The 13,562-nt window shown below is 45.2% G+C and overlaps 1 protein-coding gene across 1 annotated transcript in view; it reads right to left on the minus strand.

Annotated features, from left to right (window-relative positions):
- KCNH5 (potassium voltage-gated channel subfamily H member 5) overlaps nucleotides 1-13,562 on the minus strand; it is a 198,644-nt gene that overhangs the window by 162,155 nt on the left and 22,927 nt on the right. The window contains exons 3-4 of the mRNA XM_079987003.1: nucleotides 12,680-12,786; nucleotides 4,677-4,805 (exon numbers count right to left, since the gene is read on the minus strand). Of these exons, the coding sequence (XP_079843129.1) occupies nucleotides 4,677-4,805; nucleotides 12,680-12,786 (236 nt within the window). The remainder of the gene's footprint in view (nucleotides 1-4,676; nucleotides 4,806-12,679; nucleotides 12,787-13,562) is intronic.

A 13,562-nucleotide genomic window follows, 5' to 3' on the forward strand; every position in this document is an offset into this window, starting at 1 on the left:
TAGCGAACCTAGGCTTCAGTGGAATGGAAACAGAACTGGCTGTTGGAGAGGTTGGAATGGAAATGGCTTCTTTCTTACTAGCTGAATCAGGGCATTGATCCAGGATCCAACATACTAATAGCAAGTTCCTTGTGCTGCATGTGGATCCTTACAAAGCCAGAATGTGGATCCACACACAATAACAGGGATGGGGAATTGTAATCCTCCAGGTGCTATTAGAATATGGCCTGTGCTTTTCTTCTAGAAAGAAAGAAAAAAGCGCCAGTACTGCATACCCTTGAATACTCCCAGAAGAAAGCACTGAGTATAACTTCCATCCAGACGCGGGTGGCGCTGTGGGTTAAACCACTGAGCCTAGGGCTTGCTGATCAGAAGGTCAGTGGTTTGAATCCCCACGACGGGGTGAGCTCCCATTGCTCGGTCCCTGCTCCTGCCAACCTAGCAGTTCAAAAGCACATCAAAGTGCAAGTGGATAAATATGTACCGCTCTGGCAGGAAGGTAAAAGGGTGTTTCTGTGTGCTGCTCTGGTTCAGAAACTTTTGGGGTGTCCTGGTTTTTACTTTTTGAAATATGGCAACCCTGAATTCCAAGAAATGTCAGGAAAAACTTTCTGACAGTAAGAGCTGCTCGACAGTGGAACAGAATGTTTTGGAAGGCGATGGATTCTCCCCCACTGGAGGTTTTTAAACACTGGTTGGCAGGCCATCTGTCAGGGATTATTCAGTTGAGATTCTTGGATTGCAGGGGGTTGGACTAGATGGCCCTTGGGGGTCCCTGTCAACCCTACAATTCTATGCCTCCATGAATACAGCATGAGAAAAACTGAAACTGATAGATATGCCCATCGCTACCTGGGAGTAAGGAGCACTGAACTCAGCGGGACTGACATGCATAAGCCTGCAATGCATTTTTTAAAAAACAAATGATGAATCAATTAAACATGGCAGCTCTACTTATTAAGAGCATTTATTATCTAAGATAGCAGCTCTGATCCCTCCCATAAAACTGAAAGCATCATTGAAAGGGTGCTGTGTGTAAGGATATGAGCTATCCCACTGCTATTTCTTCCAACATTAAAAAATAAAAAAATCTGCTTTGTTACTGCTCTCAAAAGATGTCACAATAGAAAACTGGTTGCATAAGGGGATTTTGCTATAGCAATAACTGGCGGCTATTGATCCCAGACTCTTCAAATTGCCTTAATAAAGATAGTATCTTGAAATAACTCTGGTTCTGCTGTCTTCTTCCCCCAGACATTTTTATTTATTTACTTTTTAAAGGAATAGATGCACGGTATTGTTCTATAGCCCAGAATTCTGTGCCAAGATCTTTTATGAACCAACAGCATAAAGACACAATATTGGCCTTGTCAAAGTGCTATTGATTATGTGAGCAGTTTCAACGTTTTTTCCATATTTACCAGACTTATCCATATATAGCAGAGGTAGGGAACCCTTTTCAGAAAAGGCAACTAAAACTAAAGGGCACCACAATTTAAGAAGGATGTTGACAAGTTGGAACATGTGCAGAGGAGGGCAACCAAGATGATCAAGGGTCTGGAAACCAAGCCTCATGAGGAGTGGTTGAAGGAGCTGTGTATGTTTAGCCCAGAAAAGAGGAGACTGAGAGGAGATATGATAGCTATTTTCTGATGTCTTAAGGGCTGTCACATGGAGGAGGGAGCATGCCTGGTTTCTCCTGCTCTGGAGGTTAGGACTCAAACCAATGGCTTCAGGTTGCGAGAAAGGAGATTCCGACTAAGCATTCGGAAAAACCTTCTGACAGCAAGAGCTGTTCAGCAGTGGAACAGACTCCCATGAGAAGTGGTGGCCTCTCCATTATTGGAGGTTTTTATGCAGAGGTTGGATGGCCATCTATCATGGATGCTTTAGCTGAGATTTCTGCATTGCAGGGGGTAGGACTAGATGACCCTTGGGTCCCTTCCAACTCTACAATTCTTTAATTCTATGACATTGGTGCAGGGAGTCTGCTGAATGATAGCATCCATATTTTAGTTCTGTTTATTTTACTTTCACCGAAACTTACCCTTTCCATGAATAATGAATGCTCCTTCATATTTATATACTCTTCCAGTATTGTGAGATGGTGACATTCTCCTTATGTATTATATACAAATCTCACCGACCCAGGGTGTGTGGGAGGGGAGAATCATTGCATCTTTTTCTACATGAAATATGGCTTTCCAGCTAAGAATTGTATTCCTTTTCAGTGATGTTTCACTCTAGTGCCTTCCTATCTTCCCCCTTCCCTCCGATTCTTACATTTCCCAGTGCCATTGTAATTTATGTATCTTTGTGGTTCATAATTCTAAAATAAACTCAGCTGGAAAGCCTCTGTGTGTGTGGCAATGAGACAGAAGATGAATTATGCATACGCCAGAGTGCAACATCTGACAAAATAAAGCTGCCTGTCTCAGATACAAGTTTAACATGGGCCAGTTCATCTAACAAAAGCTGTCACATGCCGGACCAGAGCATAAGTCCACCTTGTCCATTAGCATCTCCAGAACAGGGGAAGAAAACATTTCTTCAATCCTGGAATAGAACTGCAGCCTGAGTTTCCTGATTCCCTAAATCCTCTTGATAACGTTTAACCTTTTGAAATCTGTCTTGGAAACAGACTGGACAAGGAGGAGAAAGCAATGCATCCGTTTTCTCTTCACAAGCTGAAGAAATTCTAGTTACATTTCTAATAGCACTTTAGGAACAGAGAGATAGCAAACATTACTAAGAATGTCAGGGAATTCTAATGGAAATAGAAGGGAAGTGGAAATCGCTACATTTCACATGCTCATCCTGTGGTCAGGAACAGAAAACAACCAGGCAAATACGACCAACATTAATTAACGTTGCTGTTTTTAAGTTCGCAATGTTAAATTGAAGTTATGTTCTGCAACTTAGATTAAATAAAGGACAGTGATGTAAAAATTGGGGTTTGGCTTTTGCTGCCCAACTCCCCATGGGACTCTGAGTCCCCTAAGTCCATGATTGGTCAGAGAAGAATGGAGGGAGGCAGGATCCAGTGGAAAGCAAGGCAAATATTTATTTTTCTTTTGCAACAAAGTTCCCTCCCCTCCATTCGCCTCCCAAGGAGGGAGAGACCCTGAACAAAAGTGCAGGAAGCTTTAAAGATATAATAATAATAATAATAATAATAATAATAATAATAATAATAATTTATTATTTGTACCCCGCCCATCTGGCTGGGTTTCCCCAGCCACTCTCTTCCAACAGAGATGAAAAATACACTAAAATGTCACATATTAAAAACTTCCCTGAACAGGGCTGCCTTCAGATGTTTTCTGAATGTCAGGTAGTTGTCCATCGCCTTGACATCCGATGGGAGGGCATTCCACAGGGCGGGCGCCACCACCGAGAAGGCCCTCTGCCTGGTTCCCTGCAACTTGGCCTCTCGCAGTGAGGGAACCGCCAGAAGGCCCTCGGAGCTGGACCTCAGTGTCCGGGCAGACCGATGGGGGAGGAGACGCTCCTTCAGATATACTGGACCGAGGCCATTTAGGGCTTTAAAGGTCAGCACCAACACTTTGAATTGTGCTCGGAAACGTACTGGGAGCCAATGTAGGTCTTTCAAGACCGGTGTTATATGGTCTCGGCGGCCGCTCCCAGTCACCAGTCTAGCTGCCGCATTCTGGATTAGTTGTAGTTTCCGGGTCACCTTCAAAGGTAGCCCCACGTAGAGCGCATTGCAGTAGTCCAAGCGGGAGATAACCAGAGCATGTACCACTCTGGCGAGACAGTCTGCAGGCAGATAGGGTCTCAGCCTACGTACCAGATGGAGCTGGTAAACAGCTGCCCTGGATACAGATTTGACCTGTGCCTCCATGGACAGCTGTGAGTCCAAAATGACTCCCAGGCTGCGCACCTGGTCCTTCAGGGGCACAGTTACCCCATTCAGGACCAGGGAATCCTCCACACCTGCCCGCCTCCTGTCCCCCAAAAACAGTACTTCTGTCTTGTCAGGATTCAACCTCAATCTGTTAGCCGCCATCCAGCGTCAAAGACTTTTGACGTTGCCCAACCCCCTTAGCCAAGGACCAACCCAGGGTTTATACGTTTAGATATGTGTGCATTTGTGAATATTTATTCTATATTTGAGACCTTAAAATTCTTATAACAACAGCAAGATGAATAACACTTTTTTTTTGCTGGAAACTGAACTGCAGCAGAAAAGAAACAGGACTGAATGGGACAAATACTAGTCAGAACAGAAATCTCTGCTTTCCTATTTCTCTATCCATTACTCATGTGTAAGGCACAGTGCCAGATTTACATATAAGCTAAACAAGCAATAGCTTAGGGCCCCACTCTCTTGGGGGCCCCAAAAAAAATTAAAGTGAGAAAAAACTGAATGTACGTTTCCAAAATATAAGATAAATACAGTGGGCACACCTTTCATGGAAGCAGTTAGGGGTTCCCTTGCAGACAACCCCACCCAACACATGGCCATTGGGGGTGGGGCTAGTGCTTTGATGTGCTTTCCTGGGTGTGGCAAGAAGCACAGCCCCGTTCCGGCTCGAACTCATGTGTCCCTTACACACAAGTAATGCAAGAACTGGGCTAGAGTCAATGCACTCTCCTCTCCCCACCCCAATCTCTTTGACCCTTTTGCAAACACATTCCTTCCAATAAATTACCTTTGGTGGATTCATCTTCGATGGGTTGCTTGAATAAAGTGATATCTTTAAAAGTGCAAAGGAATAAAACCACTTTGTCATGCTCGTTTCTTATCGGTGCAATTTGCATGTAAAACCAAACAGGTGTTCCTGTAATTAAAAAACAAAAACAAAATAAGAGGATATAAAATAAACACACTCACAGCATGGAGCACAATCATAACATAGAGGCAGGCTCACATTCATGATTACCGCTTATCCTAGGTGACACTTAAACTAATCAAAGTCTCATTGAACAGAGTGGGAGAATTAAACCCTGAAATGCAAACCTAACATTGCTTAACCATATAGCAGACTCATTTTGTGTGGGGATTCAAGGAGCGTCCATAGCCCAATATCATTTTATTTTTGTTTATTAAGGGATATCTGAGATTCCTGCATTGCAAGGGGTTAGACTAGATGACCCTTGATGTAACTCCCAACTCTGCAACTCTAGGATTCAGGGTCAGGGGGAAAGGGTGGGTTTTACACAGCAGCGTCAGCTAGCATGGTGATAGTGTTAAAAGATAAAGGGACCCTTGACCATTAGCTCCAGTCGCGGATGACTCTGGGGGAGGAGAGAGAGGTGGGAAAATATTGTTAAAAAGGTGTAGTCATAGGTATATCAGTGTATTCAAATCTGAATTGTCAAATTGTGTTATTACTGTTATTATGGTTTTTGTTGTATGTGTCTTTTGCGGCTGTTGTTTGTATTGAAAAAAATGATTAAAGATTTTTATTTTTTTTAAAGACTCTGGGGTTGCAGCGCTCAACTTGGCCGAGGGAGCTGGCATACAGCTTCTGGGTCATGTGGCCAGCATGACTAAGCTGCTTCTGGCGAACCAGAGCAGCGCACGGAAATGCCATTTACCTATTTATCTACTTGCACTTTGCCGTGCTTTCGAACTGCTAGATTAGATAGTGTTAGTGGGTGCCTAAGTATCTTGACTTCAGAGACCAGAAGAACAATATATAGTACATTGTAGTGTTTAGCTTTATCTTATGTCTTAAAACAATAAACACTTTGTTATTTTGAACTTTGTGGGAGAGGAGTTTCCCCCTTAATCGGAAAATCTGGAAGAAGCTGTTCTGCTGGGAGGAGGAAATCCCAGACGACTTGGTTGGGCTTGCTAAAATGTATAGAACTGAATCTGATAAGTGCTGGAGATGCAAAGAGGTGGAGGGAACTCATTCTTTCATATGTGGTGGACTTAGAAAAGGGTAAAAGAGTATTGGGAAATGATCCATAATTAATTGGGGGGGAATGTTTAAAAGTACTTTCCCCCCCAAAAAAACCCAGAGTCCTTTCTGTTGGGAATAATTCAGATTGAAATTCCCCAGTGCCGAAAAAAAGTTATTTATTTATGCTACTACCGCAGCCCGTGTTTCGTTAGTCTGAAAATAGAAAACGAGCGAGGTCCCAACCAAACAAGAATGGCAACTTAAACTGATGGAATATGCGCAGCCTGCAGACTTAACATAAAGAATAAGAGAAGAAGAACATACATTTAGAGAAGATTGGGCAACATTTATGGAATATATGGGAAATAACTGTGTACAGCTGAAAACGCTGGCAGCGTTAAGATAAATTCAGCAGTGTAAATAAGTTTTGATGGATGCAATAACGGAATACTGAATGGTATAGTTTTTGTAAAATATGCAGGGATTTATGATATGTAAAACGAACCATGGGAAGGAAAGAAGGGAAGTCATTGATATCTTAAGGATGTAAAATGAGTATTTTAAATTGTAAAACAGGAAATTTTATAACAATTTATATACAAAAAAGAGAGACTTGTTTGGGCTCCATATAATCTGCTGATGCACCACACAAGCAAAGGTGTGGTCAGCTACCAACTGACTTGTATGAGTCACCAACAGGAAGGGGTGGAGCAAAGCCAGTGAGGGTGTGGCCCGGAAGGCAGGGGCGTGGCCTGGGAAGGGTGTCCCCAGGGCCAGACAGGGAGGTTAGAGGGCCGCATTTGCCTATTCCTATCAGATCTTGGCCTTTCATGTTCAGAAACTGCAGAGCCACCCCGTTCCTTTCGAGAAATCCAGCCTGCAGGAAGACCCAGTGGCGCATCTCTGTTTGTTTTTTAAGGTCAGGATCTTGCTATGCAACCAGCTGGAAAGAAAAGAATGACAGGGCTTGAGACTGTGACCAGCGCAGCTGATCTGGTCAAGCTGTTCCCTGGAGGGACTTGGCCTAACATGTACAGGAGCACTCAGGTGGGCAGCACAGACAAAAGGGCAGGCAAGCAGAAACACAAAGCAGAAGAGGTCATTGCAGGAGCCAGAGCATAGCTGTCAACCGTCCCTTATTTGGCAGGAAACTCCCTTATCCCAGTGTCCTGCTGCTGTCTCAGATTGATGATGTCCCTTAAATTTCCCGGGTTTCAAAGGAAGCAGCTCCTCTCCCTCCCTCCCTGCTGGCCAGGGAGGCTCCAACTGTGTTGCTTGGCTGCGTTGCTCACCCAATAAGGAGTCTAAGAACGACTGGGGGGTGGAGCTTGCATGCCTTGTGCCAATCAAATCGGCTGCATTGCCTGGGGACTCGCCTTTGCTCAGCGCTTCCCAGCGGAGAGGGGACGGTGGTTTTCCTTACTGCATCCCCTTTGCTGGGTTGCTGTGCTGTGGGAACCACAGCTTGAGGCTTCATTTGGCTGCTGGTTAGCCAAAATCCCTTCTTTTGGCTGCTGATCCCTTATTTTCGAGGTTGCTGGTCCCTTATTTTCAAATCTGTAAGTTGACAGCTATGGGCCAGAGAAAGGTGCCTAAAGGATTTGTCCGGGAGCCTGGAGTGACAATCTAAATGGTAAAGGGCAGAGAGACACATCTGCCACTCTCCAACATTTCTCTGATGAAAATAGGGATGTCCTATTCCATTATTATTATTATTATTATTATTATTATTATTATTATTATCCCAGCCATCTGACTGGGTTGCCCTAGCCACTCTGGGCCGCTTCCAACGTATATAAAAACATAATAAAACATTAAACATTTTTTTAAAAAAACAGGGCTGCAAGGTACTGAAATTCCCAGGGAGCAGAAAAGGCTATTTATGTATGGACCACGGCTGCGCGGATGTTATTGGCCCAGAGATGGAAGGAAGATAAAGTCCCTACCAGGGAAGAATGGCGAATCAAGTTTATGGACTATGCCAAAATGGCAAAACTGACCGGAAAGCTCAGGAACCAGGAAGACCAAAACTTCAATAAGAAATGGGAAAATATTATAATTTACCTTAAAGGCCACTGTAAGCAGTTGAAAACATGAGCAGGGCTGCAGTAACACTTGTAATGCAATGAGAACTATGGACATAATGGAGTTTATAAAGAACTTGGATTATTGAAAAAAGATGCAGTAGAAAAGGTTTAACAACAGAACCCATTGAGGGGAAGGTGGGAAGTCTAGAGAGATTCAGAGGAATGTTTTAACTGTGGATATGTTGTGGTGTGATTATAATTTTAAATAAGTAAAACCAAATAATTTAAAAACAAAACAGGGCTGCTTTCAGATGTCTTCTAAAGATTGTGTAGTTACTTATCTCCTTGGCTCAGGGGTCGCATAACTCTAACATTTCTCCCATGAAAATAGGGACGTCCTAAGGGACGCGGGTGGTGCTGTGGGTTAAACCACAGAGCCTAGGACTTGCAGATCAGAAGGTCTGCAGTTCGAATCCCCGTGATGGGGTGAGCTCCCGTTGCTCGGTCCCTGCTCCTGCCAACCTAGTAGTTCGAAAGCACAACAAAGTGCATGTAGATAAATAGGTAAGGTAAATGGCGTTTCTGTGCACTGCTCTGGTTCGCCAGAAGCGGCTTAGTCATGCTGGCCACATGACCTGGAAGCTGTACGCCGGCTCCCTTGGGCAGTAAAGTGAGATGAGTGCTGCAACCCCAGAGTCAGTCATGACTGGACCTAATGGTCAGGGGTCCCTATACCGTTACCTTTAAGGAAAAGCAGGACATTCCAGGATCAAATCAGAAACCAGGATGGCTTCTGAAAATCCAGGACTGTCCCTGGAAAATAGGGACACTGGGAGGGTCTGATCTGCTCTGTGTACAGAAAGGCTCAGATTCGATCCCTGCCATCTCCAGATTGGAAATGAGTTGTGTGATGGGCTAGAGGAAACATCTGCCAGTCAGAGAAGGCAAGGCTGGACCAGACTGTGAAATCCTTTGACCTCATGTAAGGCAACTTCTTATGATCTGTGCAGCCCTCATAGCACAAGCTTAGTGCTCATATCCAGACTATTTGCAAATAACTGGTTGATGATGTTGTTAATATCAGCCAGGAATGGTGTCAATGGCTTTAAAACTATTGGGAGCCAGTCGTGTCATAGTTAGAGTATTAGACTCTGGGAGAGCAGGGTTCGAATCCCCACCCAGCCATGAATGAGCTCAGGCCAATCACCATATACACCACTTTGAGATCCTTGGCATATAAATGTAATAAGTAAGTAAAGGTAAAGGGACCCCTGACCATTAGGTCCAATCGTGACCGACTCTGGGGTTGCGGCGCTCATCTCGCTTTATTTGCCAAGGGAGCCAGCATACAGCTTCCGGGTCATGTGGCCAGCATGACTAAGCCGCTTCTGGCGAACCAGAGCAGCACACGGAAACACCGTTTACCTTCCCACCGGAGCGGTACCTATTTATCTACTTGCACTTTGATGTGCTTTCGAACTGCTAGGTTGGCAGGAGCAGGGACCGAGCAACAGGAGCTCACCCCGTCGCAGGGATTCGAACCGCCGACCTTCTGATCGGCAAGTCCTAGGCTCTGGTTTAACCCACAGCACCACCCGCGTCCCAAATGTAATAAGTAAATAATAATAATAATAATAATAATAATAATAATAATAAATTTTATTTATATCCCGCCCTCCCCAGCCGAAGCCGGGCTCAGGGCGGCTAACAATAATCAAATAATCAAACAATCAAATAGTCACACATTCAAAATATTTCATTATAAAAATTAATTAAAATCAAATTTATGGCAACCGATTAAGCAAGATTCTGTACAGGTTGCCAGAGGAGGGAGTCAGGCTGTGCCCTGACCAAAGGCCTGGTGGAACAACTCTGTCTTGCAGGCCCTGCGGAAAGATGTCAGGTCCCGCAGGGCCCTAGTCTCTTGTGACAGAGCGTTCCACCAGATTGGAGCCGCAGCCGAGAAGGCCCTGGCTCTAGTTGAGGCCAGCCTAACCTCTCTGAGGCCTGGGACCTTGAGGATGTTATTATTTGCAGACCGTAGGTTTCTCTGTGGGGCATACCAGGAGAGGCGGTCCCGTAGGTACGATGGTCCTAGGCCGTATAGGGCTTTAAAGGTTAAAACCAGCACCTTAAACCTGATCCTGTACTCCACCGGGAGCCAGTGCAGCTGGTATAGTACTGGATGAATGTGATCTCGCAGCGAAGACCCCATAAGGAGTCTCGCCGCGGCATTCTGCACCCGCTGGAGTTTCTGGGTCAGTCTCAAGGGCAGCCCCACGTAGAGCAAGTTACAATAGTCCAGTCTGGAGGTGACCGTCACATGGATCACAGTGGCTAGGTCAGGGCGAGAGAGATAAGGGGCCAACTGCTTAGCTTGGCGGAGATGAAAAAATGCCGCCTTTGTTATAGCTGTAATCTGCGCCTCCATAGAGAGGGAGGTATCGAAGATTACACCCAAACTCTTAACGGACGGTGCTGGCACTAATTGCACCCCCGCAAGAGATGGGAGTTGCCCCCTCAATCCCATATCGTCCCGCCCCAGCCAGAGGACCTCTGTCTTCGAAGGATTTAACTTCAACCGGCTCCCACGTAACCATCCAGCCACAGCTTCCAGACATCTCGCCAGTGTGTCTGGGGCCGAGTCAGGATGGCCATCCATCAACAGATAGAGTTGGGTGTCATCAGCATACTGATGGCAGCCCAGCCCAAAACTCCGGACAAGCTGGGCGAGGGGGCGCATAAAGATGTTAAAAAGCATCGGGGAGAGAATCGCACCCTGAGGCACTCCACACACCAAGGAGTGGCGCGATGACAATCCCCCCCCCCCAAGCGCCACCCTCTGTCCCCGACCAGAGAGAAACGAGCGCAGCCATTGAAGGACTGTGCCCTGGATCCCCACGTCGGCAAGGCGGTGGTCCAGGAGTTCGTGATCGACCATGTCGAAGGCTGCTGACAGATCTAGAAGAAGCTATTTTTTTCCTGCAAGCAAATAGCGCAGAAATGAGAACTAAACTTTCACTATTTTCCACTATAGTTGGAGAAACTGCTTGCACAATTCTGTAGATGCTCAAGTATAATGCGGAACTTAACAGTTAGGGGAAAGACATAAAACTGGAGCGAAGCGCCATGTGAATGCAGTCTAAGAATTTTTCTCCCTCTTTCATAAGAACACAAGAAGAGTCAGTAAAGGAAATTCCCTCTGGCTCAATTTGGAAATGGGTCAGCGTTTGAGCATTCCTTTACCTCCGTGTGAGTGCAAATCAGTGTCCAGGTTTTGGACTAAAAACAGATTTAAGTCAAAAAAGACTCCTTTGCCCAGGTGCAGAATCCCCTTTTCCATTCTGAGCAAGAGAAAACATAGTTCAGAGGAGCAGCGCCCTTTTTGCAATTCCTCCAAGCAGTATGAGTGAAACAAATTCACATTCCGTGCCAGGTAAATAGCAGGTTTCCATGACACTACTAATTTCTAGCATGCCATAGTCCTCATACTCCATATAAGTCCCCCTTTGCCAACTGAGTGCTCTGCAGACATTTTTTAAGCACTGGACCCCAAACACCTAAAAGCTGGTATGTGATTTCGAAGGCAACAAACTGTTAATGTAACCATGCAGCAAGGCAGTGTGGTGCAATGGTTAGAGTGTCAGACTAGGACCAAGTTACAAGTAGGTAGCCGTGTTGGTCTGCTGTAGCTGAACCAAAATAAAAAAATTCCTTCCAGTAGCACCTTAGAGACCAACAAAGTTTGTTATTGGTATGAGCTTTCGTGTGCATGCACACTTCTTCAGATATACTGAAACAGAAGTCACCAGACCCTTATATATAGTGGGAGGGTGGGGAGGGGTATTACTCAGAAGGGTGGTGGGAATGGGTGATAGGCTGATAGGTGTGGTAAACCTGCTAACGACTGTTAACGACTGCAATAGGTCTTACAGGAAAAAGCAATGGGTGAGATGGCTAAAAATAGCTTTATCATGTATAATGAGATAAGAATCCAACGTCTCTATTCAGACCAGGTCTCTCCATGGTTTTAAGTTTGGTAATAAGTTGCAATTCAGCAACTTCTCCTTCCAGTCTATTTCTGAAATTCTTTTGTAATAAGACAGCTACTTTGAAATCTTGTATAGATGTCCTGGGAGATTGAAGTGTTCTCCTACTGGTTTCTCTGTCTTGTGATTCCTGGTGTCAGATTTATGTGCATTTATACTTTGTGGCACTGTAGATTAAACCACAGAGCCTAGGACTTGCCAATCAGAAGGTCAGCGGTTCGAATCCCCGCGATGGGGTGAGCTCCCGTTGCTCGGTCCCTGCTCCTGCCAATCTAGCAGTTCAAAAGCACGTCAAAGTGAAAGTAGATAAATAGGTACCGCTCTGGCGGGAAGGTAAACGGCATTTCCATGCGCTGCTCTGGTTTGCCAGAAGTGGCTTAGTCATGCTGGCCACATGACCCGGAAGCTGTACGCCGGCTCCCTCGGCCAATAAAGCGAGATGAGCGCCGCAACCCCAGAGTCGGCCATGACTGGACCTAATGATCAGGGGTCCCTTTACCTTTACCTTTATCCTTTGACTAGGACCTACGAGACTGGGATTGGAAATCCCCACCCACTCATGGATCTTGGGCCAGTCGCTGCCTCTCAGCCTAACCTACCTCACAGGGTTGTTGTGGGCATTAAATGAGGAGGGGGAGAACCATTCATGTCACTTTGAACTCCTTGGAGAAAAAGGTGGGATACATTAAAAAAAACCACAAATAAGTGATTTCACATTTATACGTACTGTTTTTCTTGTACAAGAGGATTTCAAAGCAGTTCGATTCATAGTTGTCAAACGTCTGTCTGACTTTGTCAATGGTTTTCTTGTCTGTGAGTTCACCATACATAAAACTGGAGAAGGGAAAGGTGGAGAGAGAGAGAGAGAGAGAGAGAGAGAGAGAGAGAGAGAGAGAATACACATTTTCATGGGCTTCACAAACAAACAAGCATAACAACACCCTTACAGGCGTATTTACGGTCCAGACTGCAGTGTAATTGCAGCCTATGTATGCTTAACTATGATTTACACCTTGTTTCGCTCAACGTTTACAGCTGCAAAATTGTTATGAAGCCCTCTAAAGCAAATAATTGTGGCGGGGTCTGTTGCCGGGGGGAAAGGATTTATATTGCTGCCTTATAGTGTTCAATTTAAGTGACGCTCTGGGTACACTTTCCAGAGTGTGATGCTTTCAAAAAAGAGAGAGAGAGAGAAAGCTGACAATACATAAAAGATTTATTTTCTGAAATATGCACACAGGTTTCAACTTGGGGAAATGGAGAGCATCTTGCTGAGCACCAGGAAAACTGAAACCCAAATGCCACATTTTAGGGGGAAAGGCTCGAGAATGATTTCTGACTCGCTCTTGACTTTCATTATCGTGCGATGGCTCTCATTCAACTGCTCCCATGGGTTTTTTTAAGGACAGCTTTGGGGAACCTTTGGTCCTCCAGATGTTGATGAACTACAACTCCCATCAGCCCCTCCCCCCACACACACTGGACTGACAGCAAGGGGGGATAAATTCTGCAGGGTGCTGTTCAGCGATTGCAGATCCTGCAGGGTGCTCTCTGCAAAGACCTTCTCTGCAAAGGGAGCAGTTTGCAAAGCAAAAGTGGCACGCACTCTC

Source organism: Podarcis cretensis, assembly GCF_951804945.1.
Source record: "Podarcis cretensis genome assembly, chromosome: 1".
NCBI lineage: Eukaryota > Metazoa > Chordata > Lepidosauria > Squamata > Lacertidae > Podarcis > Podarcis cretensis.